The sequence below is a fragment of the Perca fluviatilis genome, chromosome 7, assembly GCF_010015445.1.
Source record: "Perca fluviatilis chromosome 7, GENO_Pfluv_1.0, whole genome shotgun sequence".
NCBI classification, from domain to species: domain Eukaryota; kingdom Metazoa; phylum Chordata; class Actinopteri; order Perciformes; family Percidae; genus Perca; species Perca fluviatilis.
Window position 1 is genome coordinate 42,033,938 of NC_053118.1, and position 22,013 is coordinate 42,055,950.

General features: G+C 43.0%; 2 protein-coding genes across 2 annotated transcripts in view; both read right to left on the reverse strand.

The window, feature by feature from the left end:
- Positions 1-13,607, reverse strand: part of selenbp1 (selenium binding protein 1) — a 43,693-nt gene extending 30,086 nt beyond the window's left edge. Inside the window, exon 1 of the mRNA XM_039804733.1 lies at positions 13,303-13,607. Within this exon, the coding sequence (XP_039660667.1) occupies positions 13,303-13,396 (94 nt within the window). The 5' untranslated portion in view covers positions 13,397-13,607. The remainder of the gene's footprint in view (positions 1-13,302) is intronic.
- A 4,430-nt stretch (positions 13,608-18,037) lies between these two features.
- The window catches only part of LOC120562508 (cilia- and flagella-associated protein 251-like), a 5,574-nt gene continuing 1,598 nt past the window's right edge, over positions 18,038-22,013 (reverse strand). Inside the window, exons 2-4 of the mRNA XM_039806215.1 lie at positions 21,619-21,689; positions 21,240-21,480; positions 18,038-19,069 (exon numbers count right to left, since the gene is read on the reverse strand). Coding sequence (XP_039662149.1) covers positions 18,410-19,069; positions 21,240-21,480; positions 21,619-21,689 — 972 coding nt within the window. The 3' untranslated portion in view covers positions 18,038-18,409. The remainder of the gene's footprint in view (positions 19,070-21,239; positions 21,481-21,618; positions 21,690-22,013) is intronic.

Sequence of the window (22,013 nt, forward strand, 5' to 3'; positions counted from 1 at the left end):
GGAAAGTTGCTGCATGTGTCAACAACAATGTACGCAACACTGTGGCTGCTAACTCTCCCGGACGGTTGGACTTGGACTTAGTCGGCTGATTGTTAACTGTTAATAAGTGGTTAACACGGGCGGGCTATCGGTCAGGAAAAAAAATCCAAATATGGATCCCTATTAGGATAAATAGATGTAATATTTTACTCAAACATAAAGTCCTGTGGGAAAGAATGTGTTGTTTGGCCCTGAAGCCCAAGTAGTTGCGTGAAGTCACTACCTTAATAAATCAAAAAGCAAAACGCTATGAATCTGAACAGATTTAGGTATTGCCCTTCTCCAGCTGACCATCCCCAAAATGCACCAGAATACAGGAAATCACATCTACCAAATTCAAAATGTTCCCCACCTCACCGTTTGCACCCACTTTTGCACAAATAGAGTAGGTGGGGAGGGTCCTTATGCATCTGTGCCCAGGGGGACAGTAGTCCATACTCCGTCACTGTATTAATACATAACCTCACTGTATTCATTTATAATGTAACATTATAGCGGGACATTTGTGTCAATAATCAACAAGCAAAGGTGACTCCGCGTGGTCCCAAAACAAATTCTGCTTAGGGCCCCCAAAAGGCTTGGGCCGGCGCTGAGCGCGGCGCTGCACTGGTGCTGCTTGAGATTGCTGTTATAGCCTTATTTCAGTCAGGGGAAACATGTCAAAAAGACAGCAAAGTTTGCTGAACTTGTTCTAACATCCTGGCCAGTCGGATCCCAAACAAGCAAAAAACATTTCTGCCGATCAAGAATGTGGAGACCACGGTGGTTTTTTTGGTTAATTTAATAGTCTGATGGATAACTGCTGCTTGTGTAAACTTTATTACATTTCGCACCGATGCAGTGCATGTTCTGAAATTAAAATAAACATTGCCTTGATGTACACACAGCAGTGTTTAGGAGAAGCTACGTAGGCAGTGTAATTTTTATTTCTTTGTTCAGTTACCTCCAAAAGGTAACTAACAGGATCACAAAGAGACTCCAGACATTATACAGTCGGCAGAGGATTCTGGGATTGGGTCTCTCCCAGCGTGTCAGAGAGCCACGCTCGGTCCGGTATCTTTGGCGTTTGTTATTGACGCAGAAAGTCTCGTTTTAGCGTCAGATTTAGACGGGCTCGGTCGGGACTGTTGGCGTCACTTTTTGACGCTTTGGGTCGGGACGTTGTTATGAGGAAGCAGGGAATGTGGACCCAAACGCAGAGAGAGGCAGGCAGGCAGGAGATGGTGGGACTCAGGGATTTATTGAAAGACCAAGCTGCAGTATAAAGACTGGAAAAGTCACAAAAATAAACTGACGGGCAAAGCACAGGCAGGAGTAAACTGACTCAGGAACAGACACAAGGCACAGGGAAGCAACGAAAGGGCATGGTTACAAAACGATCTGACACCAGACAAATGGATTCACAGATGATAAACACATGAGGTAACGAACGAATGAGGTACAGGTGATACGGCAGGTGAAACACATCAGGGCGGGGCAGGACAATCAACAAAGGCGGGAAAACACAGGAAGTAAACTGGACAAGACAGAAAACCAGCTATCAAAATAAAACAGGAAAAACGGACGGAAAACATGACATCAACTAAACACAGAAACTTGAAACAACACAGAACACAGTCAAGACAGGATAAACACAATAAACAGGGAGATAACTAAACCGAAATCAACAAAACAGGATACAGACAACAGAAATGAACCAACAGGTAACAGAAATGGAACAAAATGCAAAGCAAAACACTGAAACCATAACAGAAGTACGTTTTGTACGGACAGTTAGGTTTAGGAAAAGATGGTGGGTGGGGGTTACAAAATGTACGTTTCAGTGACACTGGGGCAGTAAATCACTCCCAACCCAGAGGAGCAATCCAAAGTACTAAAAACACAGACCTTCCTCTGGCCTCCCTGCTCACACACACACACACACACACACACACACACACACACACACACACACACACACACACACACACACACACACACACACACACACACACACACACACACACACACACACACACACACACACACACACACACACACACACACACACACAGTTTCAAATGGCCCTGTTAAAAACAACAGACAAAGCAAAAAATCTTGGTGTTGTCATGGACTCGGACTTGAATTTTAACGGTCATATTAAGACAATAATAAAATCAGCCCATTACCATCTTAAGAATATATCAAGAATTAGAGGACTTATGTCTCAGCAGAATTTGGAAAAACTGGTCCATGCTTTTATCTTCAGTAGACTTGACTACTGTAACGGCGTCCTTACAGGACTGCCTAAAAAACTAATCAGACAGCTGCAGCTGATTCAGAACTCTGCAGCAAGAGTTCTCACTAGGACAAAAAAAGTGGATCATATCACTCCAGTTCTAAAGACTTTACACTGGCTTCCTGTGCCTCAAAGAATTGATTTCAAAATACTTATGCTGGTTTATAAATCCCTAAATGGCTTAGGACCAAAATATATCTCAGATCTGTTAGTGCTTTATGACCCACCCAGAACTCTCAGGTGGTCTGGGTCAGGTCTGCTCGTGGTCCCCAGAGTCAGAACTAAACAGGGAGAAGCAGCGTTCAGTTTTTATGCTCCACATATCTGGAACAAACTCCCAGAAAACTGCAGGTCCGCTCCAACTCTCAGCTCTTTTAAATCAAGGCTGAAGACCTTTTTTGATGATGCTTTTCGTTAATTCTTTTATCGAACAGTGAATTTTATTCTTGTATTTTGTTTCGTATACAATTTTAATACGGAATTGTAAATTTTATTTTTGGATTTTTTTTATACTGAACTATATTTTTATTTATGTATCTTAAATGGTTTTAAATTTGTATTCATTACTATTTTTATTCTTATTTTACTCCCTATTTTGCTATTTGTTCTTTAATGATTGATGATTTGTGTAAAGCACTTTGAGTTGCCTTGTGCTGAAATGTGCTATATAAATAAAATTGCCTTGCCTTAACACACACACACACACACACACACACACACACACACACACACACACAAGAAGACAAGATGATAGATCCTGGACTGAAGGAGGAATATGACATGATAACAAACACTGCCTGAACTCGTTCATATTTTGGGTGAACGTGAACTGAACGTACCGTATTACTGCCTGATGCATAGGCGGTGCCAGACTGCCAGTAGGCTCCATTCATTTAAAACTAAACATAGCAGTTGGTGCTAAGTGGAGCGTCTGTCATAGTGTGATTGGTTATGTCGGTGGCATTGATTCTTAAATTTCCCACGAAGCTGATCGCGGTTACGTGTCAGTTAAACTTCTCATCTCCAATGCTATCTGTATTTGTGAGAAGTGGCGCTGTCCTGAGTTGAAAGCCTACTTTACGGCTTTATTATCGAGTTCATAGGCGCGTGTGTGTTCGCGTCGGCTGCTGTCCCTTTCCTAAGGTTCTGAAATGCAAAAAGATTTCGAATGCTTTTGTTTTTTTTTAAAGGGCGTGCGCCTGTGAGCACCCACGGAGGAAAACCTAAATCGGCGCCTGTGGCCTGATGAACGTTAACTGAACGTACCGTATTACTGCCTGATGAACGTTACCGTAAACTCCTTCATTCTGGTGTCTGTGAACAGCACGCTCTCTCAGTTTAACTTCGTCAAATAGGGCGCTAAAACACACCGTAAACAGGCCTTCATATGTAGCCGAAAAAACACCCAATCTGGCAACACCAGCCACCAGTGTCTCACCGGCGCATGAGCCGGGCTTTCAGAAAGAAAATCTGCACTTCAGTCCCATTAATTGTAAGTCGCTTTGGATAAAAGCGTCAGCTAAATGACATGTAATGTAATGTAACATCCACAGCAAATCTGAAACGGCTCGTTGAACTGATTGGAAATGAAGATTAAATCCAGAGGTGTATAGTCCAGGTGCCAGAAAGTAAAAATCCTGCCATGTTTTTGGATCTGCCTCTACATCTAGAACAGGTGTTTTTAAAAACCCCCCTTTTTTTTGCTGGAGGGGGTTTTGTTTTGTTTTTTTTTGTTGCCGTTTTTTCTCTTGTTTTTTTTTTTTTCCCCCCTTTTCTTTTCTCCTCTTTTTTTTTTTTTTTTTTTTTTTTTTTTTTTATTTTTTTTTATTTTTTTTTTTTTTTTTTTTTTATATTTGGGCTGTGGCAATAATTTAGAAAAATAATAGCTTGCGGCAACATATGGAAAAAGAGAACTATGAACTAAGTTAGAACAGAATATCTTCAGATTTAGACATAAGTGCAGTCCTTGTCAGTGCCAAACATCTATGAGGTAATATATACCATAATAAATACATAGTAAAAAAAAAAAAAAGCTACTACTGCAAACATATTATATTAATGCTAAAAACACATGGGAGACACACTCATACAGACATAAAAAATTGCACATATTGCACACACCTATTGAGGTAGATTAGTGGTAGGAACTATGTTTTAGCAGCATTATTCAATGCACTTATGGCTGTTGGATAAAAGCTGTTTTGTAGCCTGTTTGTTCATTTTTGGAACTGTGAACTTAGTTCAAAATGTTGAAGTATGAACTATGAACTGAACTAGTTCATTTTAAAATGTGTGAACTGAATTTTGAACTAGTTCATATATAAAGTGAACTTTCCCAACACTGTCAGTGGTGTAGGCTACGTGATCCGCAGTATAGCCACTAAGAAAGCGCCAGGATTTCCATATACCATCTTAAAAATGCCCAATGACACGTAAAAACATACTTTCCATTATATTTTTGATATATTCTGAATTGCCATCTGTGTTTTCCTTCTTCACATAGGCCAAATAAAGGGATTTCCACTGTAAATTGGTGCATAAAAGTGTATCAGAATACAGGAAATGAAGTCATTGGTGCACAAAATAACCCTGGGGAAAACCACCAGCACCCTCAGACCCCCCCACCCAAAAGGCAGATTCTGGCCAATATACAGTACAGCAGAGATCTTCAACAGGAGGTCCGGGACCCCTTAGGGCGTCCTCAGAGTTACTGCAGGGGGGGAGGGCACCATATTACTGTGAATGTTTGTTGTAAGATTTGTCAATAATTAAAATGTCTTAACATGAATCCGACATATTATTAGTGACTATAAATCAGCCTATTGGTGAAAATAACCCATTATTGATAGGCTTACTGGGCTGTAGGTGAGGTATTCATCCACAGATACAGTTAAGGATTCATTGTGCCAAATGTATGTTTACCATTAAAAGATGATTATTAAAACCATGCCAACAATTATTATTTTAATAGCTTAGTATTATATAACCCGACTCCACCAGATGGATCGCTTCCCATTAGCTCGGCATATCCATATGGGAACTTACCGTTGGAGAACTTTTCGGAAGGGGCGAAAATCCTGGTTAGCTGATTGGATAAACCATCTGTCATGAATCCAGCATCCTGATCCTGTTTTGCCTATGTTTTGTTTGCTCTAACCTGAGGTTCATTTTTCTGAGTTTCCCTGAATACATCCCGGCTGATTCACCAACTGCTTACACCTGCTGCTGTCTGCACACCTGGTCCTGCTTACCATCCACTGCACCATTTAAGCCGTGACCAGACAACCATTCCCTGCCGGATCGTTAGCGTACGCAGTATGTTGTTGCTCTCGTATCGAGCTCCTCGTTTTGCCGAGTCTTTTGCTGTTTTTGCTCCTTTTTACCTGTCGCTAATCAGCTGCCTGTTCCTCTGCCTACAGTACCTCACCTGGATCGTCACTCTCACCTGCCTGGCTGTCGACTTCACTGCAGTGCATTTGGATCAGCACAAAGCCCTGCCACCTTCCAGCCCCACTCCCTGCCGACCAACTGGACCAAACAATTTCCACATTCAATTCCAAATAAATACTCACCTTGTACAACTACTTACCTTGTCCTGGTCTGCGTTTGGGTTCCTGCACTGGACTAATCCTGACACAATCTGTCTATCACCACCTATAGTTGGTGATAGACGGGCCAAATCAACCAATCAGATCAACGAAGCGAAAACATCTTTTCCTCCGAGAAAAGCCTCCAGTGCCGTTTTTTTTAATTTATTTTTTTTGCTCTTCTTTCACTGAAGGAATAATTTCTGAGTAAGATAAAACTTGCTGCCATAGCTACGCTCATCTCCTCCGTGGAAGCCGCCACGTTGTTCAGACTGAACAGTCTTCTCGTTGGGTCACACCTAAACCCACCTCAAAACCATCGCTGATTGGTCGGTCGTTTTGGAGAACGGCTCCAAATTTTCTCTTATCTCAAGATGCCAGACTGATCTGAGAGTGGAAAACTGGAGCTCTCCAGATCAGGACGCTCTCACCAGGCTAGGTATTATATGCACTAGAAAGGTATATAAAGGCTTAAGGCTGCCTTAGGCTCAGCTTATCGTGCAACTTCACTTTATAAAATATATGATGTCGGGAGTCCCTGATTCTTCTTTCTTACAGTTAAAGGGTCCTTGGCTTAAAACCCCAGCAGTACAGTATACCCACTACAGTACATACTACACCAAGGCATCACATTTAATGGATGGATTGTGTGTGTGTGTGTGTGTGTGTGTGTGTGTGTGTGTGTGTGTGTGGAAGCAGGGAGGCCAGAGGAAGGTCTGTGTTTTTAGTATTTTGGATTGCTCCTCTGGGTTGGGAGTGATTTACTGCCCCAGTGTCTCAGGGTGTTGCTCAATCTTATCGCAGCCAAATACCACAAAATGTGAAGGCTTTATGACCTGAATGATATTCATTTATGTCGCACAATTCACACACAAAGGCAATTCAAAGTGCTTCACATACAGCTTAAACAGACAAAGCAAATTACGGCTCAAAAAGTGTAGAAACAAACGTCTGTAAACAGGTTCCAGCCTAAAAGGAACAAGCTCGGGCAGATCTCTCAGTTTCTCTACATATCTGTCTGTAGAAGGTAAACGGAGCGAGCATCAGCGGGCGATACGGGCGCTGTGTCACGGTCCAGAGAGACAGCCGAGTGGACTTACCGGTGGATCTACAATCCAACCGTCCGCTATCGTGCCGGGAGCTTTGAGTTGTGGAAGAGATCCAAAGAAAATGTTTTGATCCGCAGCAAAACAACCGAGATAAAGACCGATAAACAGGGAAGAAACATGTTGCTAAAATATGCAAATGGCTTCGCTCATCGGCCAAACAGTGGCTGGTAGGATCTGAACATTCACCAAAAACTGGACCAAAAACTATTTCTGCGTTCACACATCATGGGTTGGACACATCATGGGCTGGACACATCATGGGTTGGACATATCATGGGCACATCATGGGTTGGACACATCATGGGTTGGACACATCATGGGTTGGACACATCATGGGCTGGACACATCATGGGTTGGACACATCATGGGCTGGACACATCATGGGTTGGACATATCATGGGCTGGACACATCATGGGTTGGACATATCATGGGTTGGACACATGGGGAAAACTAGTTTCTAAGTTGTAAAATGCATGAGAATGCCTGCTGAAGTCGGAACAACAACCGGGACGCTGGGGAAAGATTTTGGTGCCGACTTACTGACGTAAGGAGCTTGCACACTGCCCCAACAAATACCAACAAACTGATGTTCAAAAAACCAACTGCCAGTCCACACTGCCCAGACAGGAACAGACCAGACTGACTTTGGTCACCTAGTCCTGCCTTTTCTTATTTGAGTTTTGGTTTAATATAACATGGATGAAGTGGAGACCTTGTTGAATGTGGCCAGAGTAGTTCTGGTCTACCTGGCCTGTAGAGCTGCTAGCCGTGTACAGGAGAGACCAGGATCAAGACGAGCCAGGAGGAGACTGTAGTGGAAACCTTGGATATCATGACATGCAAAACAGGAGGTCTATCCGAACTTGTGTCAAGAACTTCGCTCAGAAGGTACTCCAGCTTTGTGAATTTTGCTCGTTTTGCTCCTCAAGCTTTTGAGGAATTACTCACTATGGTTACTCCACTAATTGCCAGAAAAATCACTAATTTTAGAGACGGCATTTCGAGCCATTAAAATGTTGCCATTTGCTGGAAAATGGGCAACATTGGTCCGACATTCTCCAACTCCACCAGACCAGACTGGACATGTCAGACTCTACCGACTCCACCAGACCAGACTGGACATGTCAGACTCTACAAACTCCACCAGACCAGACTGGACATGTCAGACTCTACCGACTCCACCAGACCAGACTGGACATGTCAGACTCCTACGACTCCACCAGACCAGACTGGACATCGTCACCACAAACACCACCAGACTGGACATGTCCAGACTCTACAAACTCCACCAGACCAGACTGGACATGTCAGACTCTACCGACTCCACCAGACGACTGGACATGTCCAAACTCTCCACTCACCAGCCAACTGGACATGTCAAACTCTACCGACTCCACCAGACCAGACTGGACATGTCAGACTCTACAAACTCCACCAGACCAGACTGGACATGTCAGACTCTACAAACTCCACCAGACCAGACTGGACATGTCAGACTCTACCGACTCCACCAGACCAGACTGGACATGTCAGACTCTACAAACTCCACCAGACCAGACTGGACATGTCAGACTCTACCGACTCCACCAGACCAGACTGGACATGTCAGACTCTACCGACTCCACCAGACCAGACTGGACATGTCAAACTCTACCGACTCCACCAGACCAGACTGGACATGTCAGACTCTACCAACTCCATCCAACAAACGCCAACAAACACAGACGGCCCGGCCCACACTGACCCAACTGTTGGGGTTTGTTGGAGCAGTCCTCAAGTCTGTCAACTAGGGCTGCACAATGAATCACAATATCCAAATCATAGGGTTTCTCTGTGTGTGTGACAGTGTGTCAGTGTGTCTGTGTGTGTGTGTGTGTTTCTGTCTGTGTGTGTGTGTGTGTGTGGGGGTGTGTGTGTGGGGGAGTGTGTGTGTGTGTGTGTGTGGGAGTCTGTCTGTGTGTGTGTGTGTGTGTGTGTGTGTGTGTGTGTGTGTGTGTGTGTGTGTGTGTGTGTGTGTTATATAACACATGCGGGGGTCACATTTGTTCACATGAATCCTCGCCAGAGAGTCTAAACATTTTGAATCCTGACAGTTTATTTTATTATTAAATGTAATGTTTATGCAGAGGTCATATAAATATTATCTTTGAGTATCTTACCGACACACTGAGATCTTTGGACCAAGTTAAAGTTTCACCCTGTTTATCAGATGGAATAAAAATGGTCTTGCACAACTTTAAAGAAAAGTTTTCCAAAGATCATAAGAGACAACAGTAGAGAGTAGTATGTAGAGAGACAACAGTAGAGAGTAGTATGTAGAGAGACAGCAGTAGAGAGTAGTATGTAGAGAGACAGCAGTAGAGAGTAGTATGTAGAGAGACAGCATGAGGAAGTATGTAGAGACAGCAGTAGAGAGTAGTATGTAGAGAGACAACAGTAGAGAGTAGTATGAAGAGAGACAACAGTAGAGAGTAGTATGTAGAGAGACAGCAGTAGAGAGTAGTATGTAAGAGACAACAGTAGAGAGTAGTATGTAGAGCAGCGTAAGAGTAGTATGTAAGAGACAGCAGTAGAGAGTAGTATGTAGAGAGACAGCAGTAGAGAGTGAGTATGAAGAGAGACAGCAGTAGAGAGTAGTATGTAGAGAGACAGCAGTAGAGAGTGGTATGAAGAGACAGCAGTAGAGAGTAGTATGTAGAGAGACAGCAGTGAGAGTAGTATGTAGAGAGACAGCACCGTAACCCCTCCTCTCCTCCTTCCTCCCTCCCTCCTCCCTCCACCCTCCTCCCCCTCCTCCTCCTTCCTCCTCTCTCTCCTCCTCCTTCCTTCCTTCCTCCTCTCCTCCTCCCTCCTCTCCTCCTTCCTCCTCCTCCCTCCTCCTCCCCCCTCCCCTTCCTCCTCCTCCCTCCTCCTCCTCCCTCCTCCTCCTCCTCCTCCCTCCTCCTCCTCCTCCTCCTCCTCCCCCCCCTCCTTCCCCCCCCACCCTCCTCCCCTCTCTCCCCCCCTCCACACCTCCATCAACCTCCATCTCCTTCCATCCTCACTCCTCCTCCTCTCTCATCCTCCTCCTCCCTCTCCCGTATCTCATCATCGAGTCATCAGTAGAGAGTAGTAAAAAATTATTAAAAGCAGTAGGCTGCATTAGAGAGTAACGTAGAGAGACAACGTAGAGAGTGAGTATGGTGAGAGACAGCATGAGAGTAGTATGTAGAGGACAGCAGTAGAGAGTGGTACGAAGAGACACAGCAGTAGAGAGTAGTAACGAGACAGCAGTAGAGAGTATGTGAGAGACTACAGAGAGTAGTACGAGAGACAGCAGTAGAGAGTAGTATGTAGAGAGACTACAGTAAGAGTAGTATGAAGAGACAGCAGTAGAGAGGTATAATGAGAGACTACAGTAGAGAGTAGTATGTAGAGAGACAGCAGTAGAGAGTAGTACGTAGAGAGACTACAGTAGAGAGTAGTATGTAGAGACAGCAGTAGAGAGTAGTATGTAGAGAGACAGCAGTAGAGAGTAGAGAGACAGCAGTAGAGAGTAGTATGTAGAGAGACAGCAGTAGAGAGTAGTATGTAGAGACCGTTGGCTCTCTTGTCCCGACATCTTTGGTGTTGGTCTTCGAGGGTTTTTGTCCCTTGTAAATTTGAGTGTTATTAATCTGCTGCAGCTGGTTCTTCAACACGTTAATCCGATAGGTAATTATTATGGGATGGAATGTTCTCTTTATTATTAACCCTTCCTGCTGGCAGTATAAGTGGTGTCACCCCACCTCGAGAGATAACGAGGTGTTAACACGAACGCGCACACACACACACACACACACAAACACCACACACACACACACACACGCACACACACACACGCACACACACGCACACACACACACACACACACACACGCACACACACCTTTAAACTGATTCTCTGACAGGTCTGAACCTGCAGTAGCTCCCACATGTTTACAAACTTCTTCTTAGTTTCTAATGTATGTGTGTGTGTGTGTCTGTGTGTGTTTGTTTCTGTGTGTCTCGGTGTGTGTGTGTGGGTCTCTGTGTGTGTGTGTCTGATGCATCAGAGTTTAAATCTTTGTGTAAAGTCCAAAAAGTCGACATTTTTCCAAATTATTTCTTATTTTGTAAATCAGCAGCAAACTCCTAAAAAACCTTCAGCTTCTAAAAACTTCGGTCGGTTTTTGTCACTTTTTTAAAAGTTTGTCTATTTTTCTGAAATGTTGTCGCTTTTTTGACACTTTTGCACAAACAAAAAAATGTGACTTTGGAGGAAACTTCTTCCCAAAATGATGCAACAAACGAGAATCTGCTGCGTAAAAGAGGATTTACTTGCAAAGAAACTCTATGTGTGTCTGTGTGTGTGTATGTGTGTGTGTGTCTGCCTGCGTGCGTGTGTATGTGTGTGTCTGTGTCTGTGTGTGTGTGTGTCTGTGTCTGTATGTGAGTGTGTGGGTCTGCCTGCGTGTCTGTGCGTGTGTATGTGTGTGTCTGTGTCTGTGTGTCTGTGTGTGTATGTGTGTGTGTATGTGTGTGTGTCTGCCTGCGTGCGTGTGCGTGTGTATGTGTGTGTCTGTGTCTGTGTGTCTGCGTGTCTGTGTGTGTCTGTGTCTGTATGTGAGTGTGTGGGTCTGCCTGCGTGTCTGTGTGTGTCTGTGTGTGTGTGTGTGTGTGTCTCTGTGTGTATGTGTGTGTGTGTCTGTGTGTGTGTGTATATGTCTGCCTGTGTGTCTGCCTGCATGCATGTGTGTGTGTATCTCTGTGTGTGTGTGTGTGTGTGTATATGTCTGTCTGTGTCTCCGTGTGTGTGTGTGTGTGTGTGTGTGTGTGTGTGTATATGTCTCTGTATGTGTGTGTGTGTGAATATATGTCTGTCTGTGTCCTGTGTGTGTGTGTGTGTGAGTGTGTGTGTCTGTATGTGAGTGTGTGGGTCTGTGTCTGCCTGCGTGTCTGTTTGTTTGTGTGTGTGTGTGTCTGTTTGTGAGTGTGTGTGTGTCTGGGTGTCTCTGTGTGTGTATGTGAGTGTTTGTGTCTGAGTGTGTGTCTGCCTGCGTGCCTGTGTGTGTCTGCGTGTGTGTATGTGTGTCTCTGTGTGTATGTGTGTGTATGTCTCTGTCTGTGTGTATATGTCTGTGTCTCTGTGTGTGTGTGTATGTCTGTCGGTGTCTCCGTGTGTGTGTGTGTGTGTGTGTGTGTGTGTGTGTGTATGTCTCTGTATGTGTGTGTGTGTGTATATGTCTGTCTGTGTTCTGTGTGTGTGTGTGTGAGTGTGTGTGTCTGTATGTGAGTGTGTGGGCCTGTGTCTGCCTGCGTGTCTGTTTGTTTGTGTGTGTGTGTCTGTTTGTATGTGAGTGTGTGTCTGGGTGTCTCTGTGTGTGTATGTGAGTGTTTGTGTCTGAGTGTGTGTCTGCCTGCGTGCCTGTGTGTGTCTGTGTGTGTATGTGTGTGTGTGTCTCTGTGTGTATGTGTGTGTATCTGTGTGTGTATGTCTCTGTCTGTGTCTATGTCTGTGTCTCTGTGTGTGTGTGTATGTCTGTCGGTGTCTCCTGTGTGTGTGTGTGTGTGTGTGTGTGTGTTTGTGTGTTTGTGTGTGTGTGATGCATCAGAGTTTAAATCTCTTTGTGTATAGTGTTAAACTTCCCAGACTGCCACTCCCCCCCAGCTGAAGGAGATCTTTTCAGGCTGCAGGAACCAGGACAAAGGTCACAGACAGGCTGAGAGAAAGTCCTGCTCCAACCAGCCTCCATGAGAGAAACAAGCCCTTTAAGTAACCAAGTCAAAATGTATTTAAATATAGCACTTTTCACACATAAAAAAAGAATTAAAAGTGCATAAAACATATTCCTACAACATGATACATATGAACACAAAGTTAAAATCAATTAAGCTGCGCTCCAACCAGACCTCATGAAAAAAAACGGGCGATTTAAGCTCCGTTCCCTTTCATTTCATTTCCATATTATAGAATATTTGTTAATTTGACATTCATCAACAGCAAAGTCAACGAGCCAGAGTTAGCTCAGCAGGTTAATTACCATCTGTTGTTTAAAAATGGCTTACAAAAAAATAAAAATAAAAAATACAATAAAATGTCAGCACGTAAAAGCAACAGACACAGCTCCAACCAGACTTCATGAGAAAAACGGGCGATTTAAGCAGCTGAGACAAACAGAAGCTGCAGAATGTGTGTGTGCGAGAGAGAGAGAGTGTAGGTGTGTGTGTGTGTGTGTGTGAGTCTCTGTGTGTGCGTATGTCTGTGTGTGTGTGTTTGTGTGTGTCTCACCCATGTTGTCCTGATGAGAGGCTGCAGGTTTTCTGGACTCTGTCAGCTCAGCTGTGAATGAACTGGGACAGGGGCAGAGTTGAACTGCTTTCATATCAGAGCACAGCCAATCAGAGAAGGAGGGGGCGGGGCTTACACACTGCCCAGACAAGCCTGCATGTTAACCCTCCAGAGCCCAGAGAGAACCAGAACCACCATGGACCCCTAGGACAGACTTTAGACATTTTCTCACTTATTTTCAAGTTCTCTCAATGTTTCTACGTTTGTGTCTGTATTTGGCTTCTGACCGCTACTTAAACACATCCCAGTGTGTCTTGAACCCCCCTTTTATTTCTCTCTGGGGGGTGGACCCTTAACCTACAGCTTATAAGAAAGCAACAGAAATGTTGAAAAAGTGACTAAAATGTACCCAAAAAAGCCCAAAACGTGACAAAAATATTGAAAATAAATGACAATAATGTTGACAAAACATACAAAAGAAACAGAAAAAGTTTCTAAAATCCCATCTAAAGCGTGTTCTGGTAAGTGAAGCCAATACTGAAGTAAAAAAGCATCAAAAACATCGTAAAAAACATGAAAATAACAACATAAATGACACAAAATCCCATCCAAAGACTTAAAGGGCAACTATTATAAAGCATTTTCTGGATAATACTTGTATTTAGTGTTTGTACTAGAACATGTTTACATGCTTTAATGTTTATTTTTCTCATACAGCCCACCTGTGTCTGACAGGAAAGGATCCCTACAGAGATAGACCTTTTAAACCTCTTTGAGACCTTTCTGTTTAACCAGAAACAGCTCTGAGGTCGCTATCGCTAAACCCACCAGACTCCATGTAAATAATCAGGACTTTTAGCGTGTATAGAGCCAGCATATCTCCACCAGACTCCATGTAAATAATCAGGACTTTTAGCGTGTATAGAGCCACCATATTTCCACCAGACTCCATGTAAATAATCAGGACTTTTAGCGTGTATAGAGCCAGCATATCTCCACATGTAAATGGGTGAATTAAGGGTTTATTTCAGCCAAACCAGAGTGGTGATTGTTGGAACAGTGGAAAGATGAACCAAGACGGCTTTTGGTAGTTTTATTTAGTTTCTGTCCACTTTGAATGAAGTGTGTTTTACGATGATAAAAGTCCTGATTATTTACATGGAGTCTGGTGGAGATATGCTGGCTCTATACACGCTAAAAGTCCTGATTATTTACATGGAGTCTGGTGGAAATATGCTGGCTCTATACACGCTAAATGTCCTGATTATTTACATGGAGTCTGGTGGGTTTACCGAACGCAAGTTCTCTGATGTCTTTGTTTAAAAAAACATCTAACTCTTTAACAAAAATGTCTCTTTGTCAGCGGCAAAAACAGAACTTTTGTGAATGTAAATACAAGCTGTACAACTGAACTTATCATCACAGCTCGGTTCTGGTTTAATACTGGACCAGTTTCACAGATTGTTGTTCACAACAGACACTCAAGACACACAAAAGGTAGTTACCCTTTAAGCCCCGCCTCTGTAAAAGCCAAGTCTGCTCTGATTGGCCAGAGTGGCAGGAAGTGTACTGAGTGTCCCAGTTTGACCCGACAGGCAGAGATGTGATGATTATTAATAATTAATCTTCAGAGGAATCTGTCACGCTGTGTGTTCCTGCACAATCGGTTTCATCTGACCTACATACTGTCACCAAACACACACACAGACACACACACTCTGTTGGTCTCTGTAGGACACAGGGGGCTATGTGTCAGGGGGCGGGGCTTCTGGGTCTCCAGTCCCAAATGTTTGATGGTTTGAGGTGAAAAGATCGATAAAACGTCATCAAAGAAAGCTAAAAAGAAGCTCCAGAAACACAACAAAAGAGCCGAAAGTGTTGAAAAAAAGCCCGTCAACAAATTAAAACTTATAAGAAATATATTGTTGTAAATAAAAACAGGAGAACCAATCAGAAGCGTCAGAAAAAACATCAAACTTTACTAAAAAACATGCAAAGCAACATGAATATTATTCAACATATAGCCGAACTTTTTACAGAAAATATCAGATGTTACCCCCCCAATGTGTATGCGTCTGTCTGTCTGTGTGTATGTGTCTCTGTGTTTGTGTGTCTGTGTGTGTCTCTGTGTATGTGTGTGTCTCTGTGTTTGTGTGTCTGTGTGCATCTGTCTCTCTGTGTGTGGCTGTGTATGTGTCTCTATTTGTTTGTGTGTCTCTGTATGTGTGTGTGTCTGTGTGTGTGTCTGTGTGTTGACATCTGAGTACAGAAAGAAGCAGTCTCTTAAAAAACTGTTTAATTTATCTTTTTGTCAGAACATTTCACTTTAAGTGACAAACACAGAAGCTGGAAATCAGTGAAATATTCCTTTGACATGTTTCAGTGTTTTAAATGTACATATCTTTTATTCCACCAGACTTTTACTTCAACAATGGTTGTTTCATGATTTTAACACTACAGCTAGTAGCCCCGAAATCACCATCACCAAACCACACCAGACTCCATGTAAATAATCAGGACTTTTAGCGTGTATAGAGCCAGCATATCTCCACCAGACTCCATGTAAATAATCAGGACTTTTAGCGTGTATAGAGCCAGCATATCTCCACCAGACTCCATGTAAATAATCAGGACTTTTAGCGTGTATAGAGCCAGCATATCTCCACCAGACTCCATGTAAATAATCAGGACTTTTAGCGGTTGTATAAGCCAGCATATCTCCACCAGACTCCATGTAAATAATCAGGACTTTTAGCGTGTATAGAGCCAGCATATCTCCACCAGACTCCATGTAAATAATCAGGACTTTTAGCGTGTATAGAGCCAGCATATCTCCACCAGACTCCATGTAAATAATCAGGACTTTTAGCGTGTATAGAGCCAGCATATCTCCACCAGACTCCATGTAAATAATCAGGACTTTTAGCGTGTATAGAGCCAGCATATCTCCACATGTAAATGGGTGAATTAAGGGTTTATTTCAACCAAACCAGAGTGGTGATTGTTGGAACAGTGGAACATAGAGTCCATTAGTCTGAGCCTGGTGTGTTGAGCTGTGTTGTGTAGTTTCCGTAGATTACAGGGACAACTGGTTTTGTCTTCAGCTTCGGTCCATCCTGTCCTCTCACAAAAAGTCGATCACTCAGATACTAAAACATGGGAACACACACACACACACATATATATATATATATACACATATATATATATAAACCCCAAAGTTACGCTTATCCCTCCTGTTGTTCTTGGATCAAATCTGACCTGTTTTCAAAAAGTTTCTACATCAGAAATTTGGCTTTCTTTAACCAAATATTAACACAAAATAATGTGAATGGTTCCGTACAACGCTCTGCACAAGTTTTATTCAATTTCATAGCATTAAAACAAAATAAAATAAATGTAATACAAGATGAACAAAAATGTCGGGAAAAGCTTCAAAAACGTGGGTGGGGGGGAGTGGCCGGGTTAGTTCAGTTGGTAGAGAATAGGAGACATATATATAAATATATATATATATATATATATATATATATATATATATATATATATATATATATATATATATAGGTTGACTGCTCGACGCTGCAGCCGCATGTTTGATACCCCGGCCTGCGGCCCTTTGCTGCCTGTCATTCCCCCCTCTCCCCTTTCACGTCTTCATCGGTCCTGTGCAGAGCCGGCCAGACCCATAAGCGAACTAAGTGGCTCCCAAAGGGCCCCCAAGAGCTCTAGAAATGTCCCACATAGAGCTCCTAACAGAGCCGGTCTATTTAAAGATAGTGTTGCTGCTAATAGCTCTCCCATTAGTCTTTACTTGCTTATTTGTACATTATGAGTGCTTAAACTAATATTTACAATACACAAGTTGGTTTAGTGCCAAGTGTAGTGGCAGCATGTTACAATGTGGAGAGTCCCCCCCCCAAACCAAATCCTGCTTAGGGCCCCCCAAAAGTCTAGACCTGGCCCTGGTCCTGTGGAATTAAAATTAAAGGCCTTAAAATGCCCCCACCCCTAAAAAATAAAATCTTTAAAAAAATAAAATCGTCAAAAGGTGCAGAAAAAAACATGGGTGGAAAATCAACAAAAGTGTCAAAAAAGAGAGAAATATTTATTTTTTTGGTAGTTTTTGACGCCTTTTTTTCCCCACAGTTTATTTTTTTTGTGCTTTTTCAAACATTTTAAATTGTTAAATTTTTCTTCTACACATTTTCAGCGTTTATTTCTACGTCCCATATTTTCTGATATACAGTACAGGCCAAAAGTTTGGACACACCTTCTCATTCAATGTGTCTCCTTTTTATTTTCATGACTATTTACATTGTAGATTCTCACTGAAGGCATCAAAACTATGAATGAACACATTATGTTAAAAAAAAGTGAGATACTGAAAACATGTCTTATATTTTAGATTCCTCAAAGTAGCCACCCTTTGCTTTTTTTGATAACTCTGCAAACCCTTGGTGTTCTCTCAATGAGCTTCATGAGGTAGTCACCTGAAATGGTTTTACCTTCACAGGTGTGCTTTGTCAGGGTTCATTAGTGGAAGTTTTTCCCTTATTAATAAAAAAGCAAAGGGTGGCTACTTTGAAGAATCTAAAATATAAGACATGTTTTCAGTTATTTCACACTTTTTTGTTAAGTACATAATTCCATATGTGTTCATTCATAGTTTTGATGCCTTCAGTGAGAATCTACAATGTAAATAGTCATGAAAATAAAAAGGAAATGCACTGAATGAGAAGGTGTGTCCAAACTTTTGGCCTGTACTGTAAAACTAAAATTTAAAACTGGTCAATTTGACCCGAAGTCAACACAAGGGTGAAAAGTCTGTGTGATGTTGAAACCTGCCTTCAAAAGGCAGGGGGGGTGTTTAAATCCACATCCAAACACACAACGGTCCCACAAGGGCTCAGGTCGGAAAAGCCTCCATCTCTGTTTCCTGTGGCGGCAAAGCGCCATCGTCCGAGCTGTTAGAGGCCTAAAATGCAACCCCCCCAAAATCAAATCTTAAAAAACATCAAATTAAAAAAACATGGGGGTGCAAAACGTCAAAAGGTGCAGACAAACACATTGGTCGGAAAAGCAACGAACGGGTCGAAAAAGACGTCTAGAGGTCCTCTTCGTCTTCGTCTCCCTCGGCGCCGCGGCTCTTCACCGTTATCTTCCACTCATCGCCCACCTCCTCTCCGATCACTATCCTCGTCTCCCGTCTCTCCTTGCTCCCTTCCCTCCTGTCCTCCTCCGTCTCCTTTCCTTCCTCCTCGCTGTCTTCCTCCAGCGTCTTAGCGTCCTCTCTCGTCTCCTTCTCGTCTCCCAGAGCTTCGTCCCTTTCCTCTTTCTCCGGCCGAGCCTCCTCCTCTGTCTCCTTGTCGTCTTTGATTCCGTCCTTTCCTTCTTTTGTTGTCGTCGTTTCCTTTCCTACCTCCTCTGTCTCCTTGTCGTCTTTGATTGCGTCCTTTCCTTCTTTTGTTGTCGTCGTTTCCTTCCCTACCTCCTCTGTCTCCTTGCAGTCTCTGATTGCGTCCTTTCCTTCTTTTGTTGTTCTCGTCTCCTCCCTTTCCTCCTCTGTCTCCTTGTCGTCTTTGATTGCGTCCTTTCCTTCTTTTGTTGTCGTCGTTTCCTTCCCTACCTCCTCTGTCTCCTTGCCGTCTTTGATTGCGTCCTTTCCTTCTTTTGTTGTCGTCGTTTCCTTCCCTACCTCCTCTGTCTCCTTGCTGTCTTCCACACTTTGGATTGTGTCCTTTCCCTCTCCTGCGGTTGTTGTTTCCTAATAGAATAGAATAGAATAGAATAGAATAGGTCTTTATTGTCATTGTCACAGGTACAACGAAATTTAAAGTGCTCTCCACTAGGGTTGGGTACCAAAACCTGGTTCCAGAGCCGGCCAGACCCATAAGCGGACTAAGCGGCTCCCAGAGGGGCCTCCAAGAGCTCCTGAAATGTCCCACATAGAGCTCCTAACAGAGCCGGTCTATCTAAAGATAGTGTTGCTGCTAATAGCTCTCCCATTAGTCTTTACTTGTGTATTTGTACATTCCAGGGCTGCTCGATTATGAAAAAAAAAAAATCTAATCACCATTATTTCGGTCAATATTGAAATCACGATAATTTAACACGATTACTCGTTGACTTCTGGAAAGATGTTACAATTATTAAAGTAAAAAAAACAGTGGAAAAAGGTAATATTTTTCCTATTTAAACTTTATTTCTTCATTCACAACACGAGAGAAAATAAGAGTTTACTGCAAAACGTAGTGAGCTAAATACAGCGATTGGCCGAAATCATAATCACGATTACATTGCGATTAATTGCACAGCCCTGGTACATTATGAGTGCTTAAACTACTATTTACACTTCCGCGCTTATATACTACATCGCTACGGCTATAATTCACACGTAATGTAAGTCAATGGAGGCCGAACGGTGCTGATTAACACGCTAAAAAGCAGTTAAGCATCTTGATAACGCGCCAAAACAGCATATGGATTGGCGTGTCATACACCATCACTTTATGACATCATTCTGCATAGACAGTCATTGCATTCAAACACAGTCCTTGATTGTTGAGGGCAAAGATCCTTGATTATGCGCCAAGTCTTCTTAAAAAATGCGATGGAATATGTGGGATATTTATGCAACTTTATGCGATAAAATTGCAGGAACTTGCAAAGACTGCTGTTTGATTAAAAAGAGGAAAAAAATAAGTGATTCCCCCCAAAAACCCTGCTTTACGATGATGTTCACGTCGCGTAGTTACATCACTTCATATCGTTCCCATGGCAACAGGGGAAGATGGCTGCTCTTGTGTGAAGTAAATGCAACATTTTTCATCTTTCTGCTAAGATATGTTATAGGGGTGGGGAAAAACCTATACAGCGTAGTATCGCGGTATTTTTCGTGGCAATACTCTGTATCAATACACAGATGCCAAGTATGGATCTCTATCTATCTATCTATCTATCTATCTATCTATATATATATATATATATTCTCACTGAAGGCATCAAAACTATGAATGAACACATATGGAATTATGTACTTAACAAAAAGTGTGAAATAACTGAAAACATGTCTTATATTTTAGATTCTTCAAAGTAGCCACCCTTTGCTTTTTTATTAATAAGGGAAAAACTTCCACTAATGAACCCTGACAAAGCACACCTGTGAAGGTAAAACCATTTCAGGTGACTACCTCATGAAGCTCATTGAGAGAACACCAAGGGTTTGCAGAGTTACCAAAAAAGCAAAGGGTGGCTACTTTGAAGAATCTAAAATATAAGACATGATTTCAGTTATTTCACACTTTGTTGTGAAGTACATAATTCCATATGTGTTCATTCATAGTTTTGATGCCTTCAGTGAGAATCTACAATGTAAATAGTCATGAAAATAAAAAGGAAACGCATTGAATGAGAAGGTGTCAGAACTTTTGGCCTGTACTGTATGTGTTGGTCAGTTTGTCTTCTTGACAATCTGATTTTGCAGCAATAAACTTGAAGTGAGATGAACAAACAGAGACCTTTATCTTTTTAGATAAAACAGATGTTGACAACATTGTCCTTCGGCGACATCATTTGAAATTGGGAAAAATCTGAAGTTGGAAAAAAGGTAATAAATTGCAACATATCGCAGAATATTGCAATGTGTTTAAAATCACAATAATATCGTATCGTGACATAAGTATCGGGACCATATGGTATCGGAGGCCTCTGCTGATTCCCACCCCTGAAATATTACCAGACTTTTTTGCAACGAAAATGCGGAGATTATGACATCATGCAAGCCTCCGCACATTTTGCGCGGAAATCTGCAATTTATGCGGCGAAATCCGCCCGCATAAATATGCGAACTTCGGCTGATTGGGCGTTGAATCATGCGATGACATAATCAGGTTTTTCTGGAGGGAGTGAAAACAGTCTGAACATCTATTCCCTACCTCCTCCTCCGCCTCCTCGCTGTCTTTCATCGTGTCCTCCGTTGTTTCCTTCCCTTCCTCTTCCATCTCCTTCTCTTCTCTGTCCTCTTTTGTCTCCTCTTCTCCTCCTCCTCCTCCTCCTCCTCCTCCTTCTTCTTCTTCTTCTTCCTCCTCCTCTGTCTCCTCTTCGTCTTCCAGCTCCAGGAGTTCTGGAGACTCGGCGCCATAAGCATCGGCGCCGAGCAGCGTCTCCGTCAGAGTCCTGATGAGATCCGACTGGATCGCTGCTTCTGCTTCTTCTGCTGCTGCTGCTTCTTCTTCTGCTGCTGCTTCTGCTTCTTCTTCTTCTTCTGCTGCTGCTGCTGCTTCTTCGCTCGTCTCCTCTTCCTCTCCATCTCGCCTCGACAGAACCCCCGTCAGATGGAAGGAGGTCTTCCAGACGTGCGGCAGCTTCTCCAGACGCGTCAGCGCCTCCACCGTCAATGAGGGCGAAGAAGCAGCGGCGTTGGCAGCAGCGGCCCCAGCGTGCCACACCCCCCCTCCGCCGCCAAAAACCAAGAACAAACAAACCCCCCAGGCCGACCCACGGCCACCACACACCACACACACACACACAACCACACCTCACACACACACACACACACACACAAAACCACACACACACAACACACACACACACACACAACCCACACACACACACACAGCCACACACAAGGTTCACACACACACACACACTTCCACACCACTTTCCACACACACACACACACACACACAGTTCCACCACACACACACACA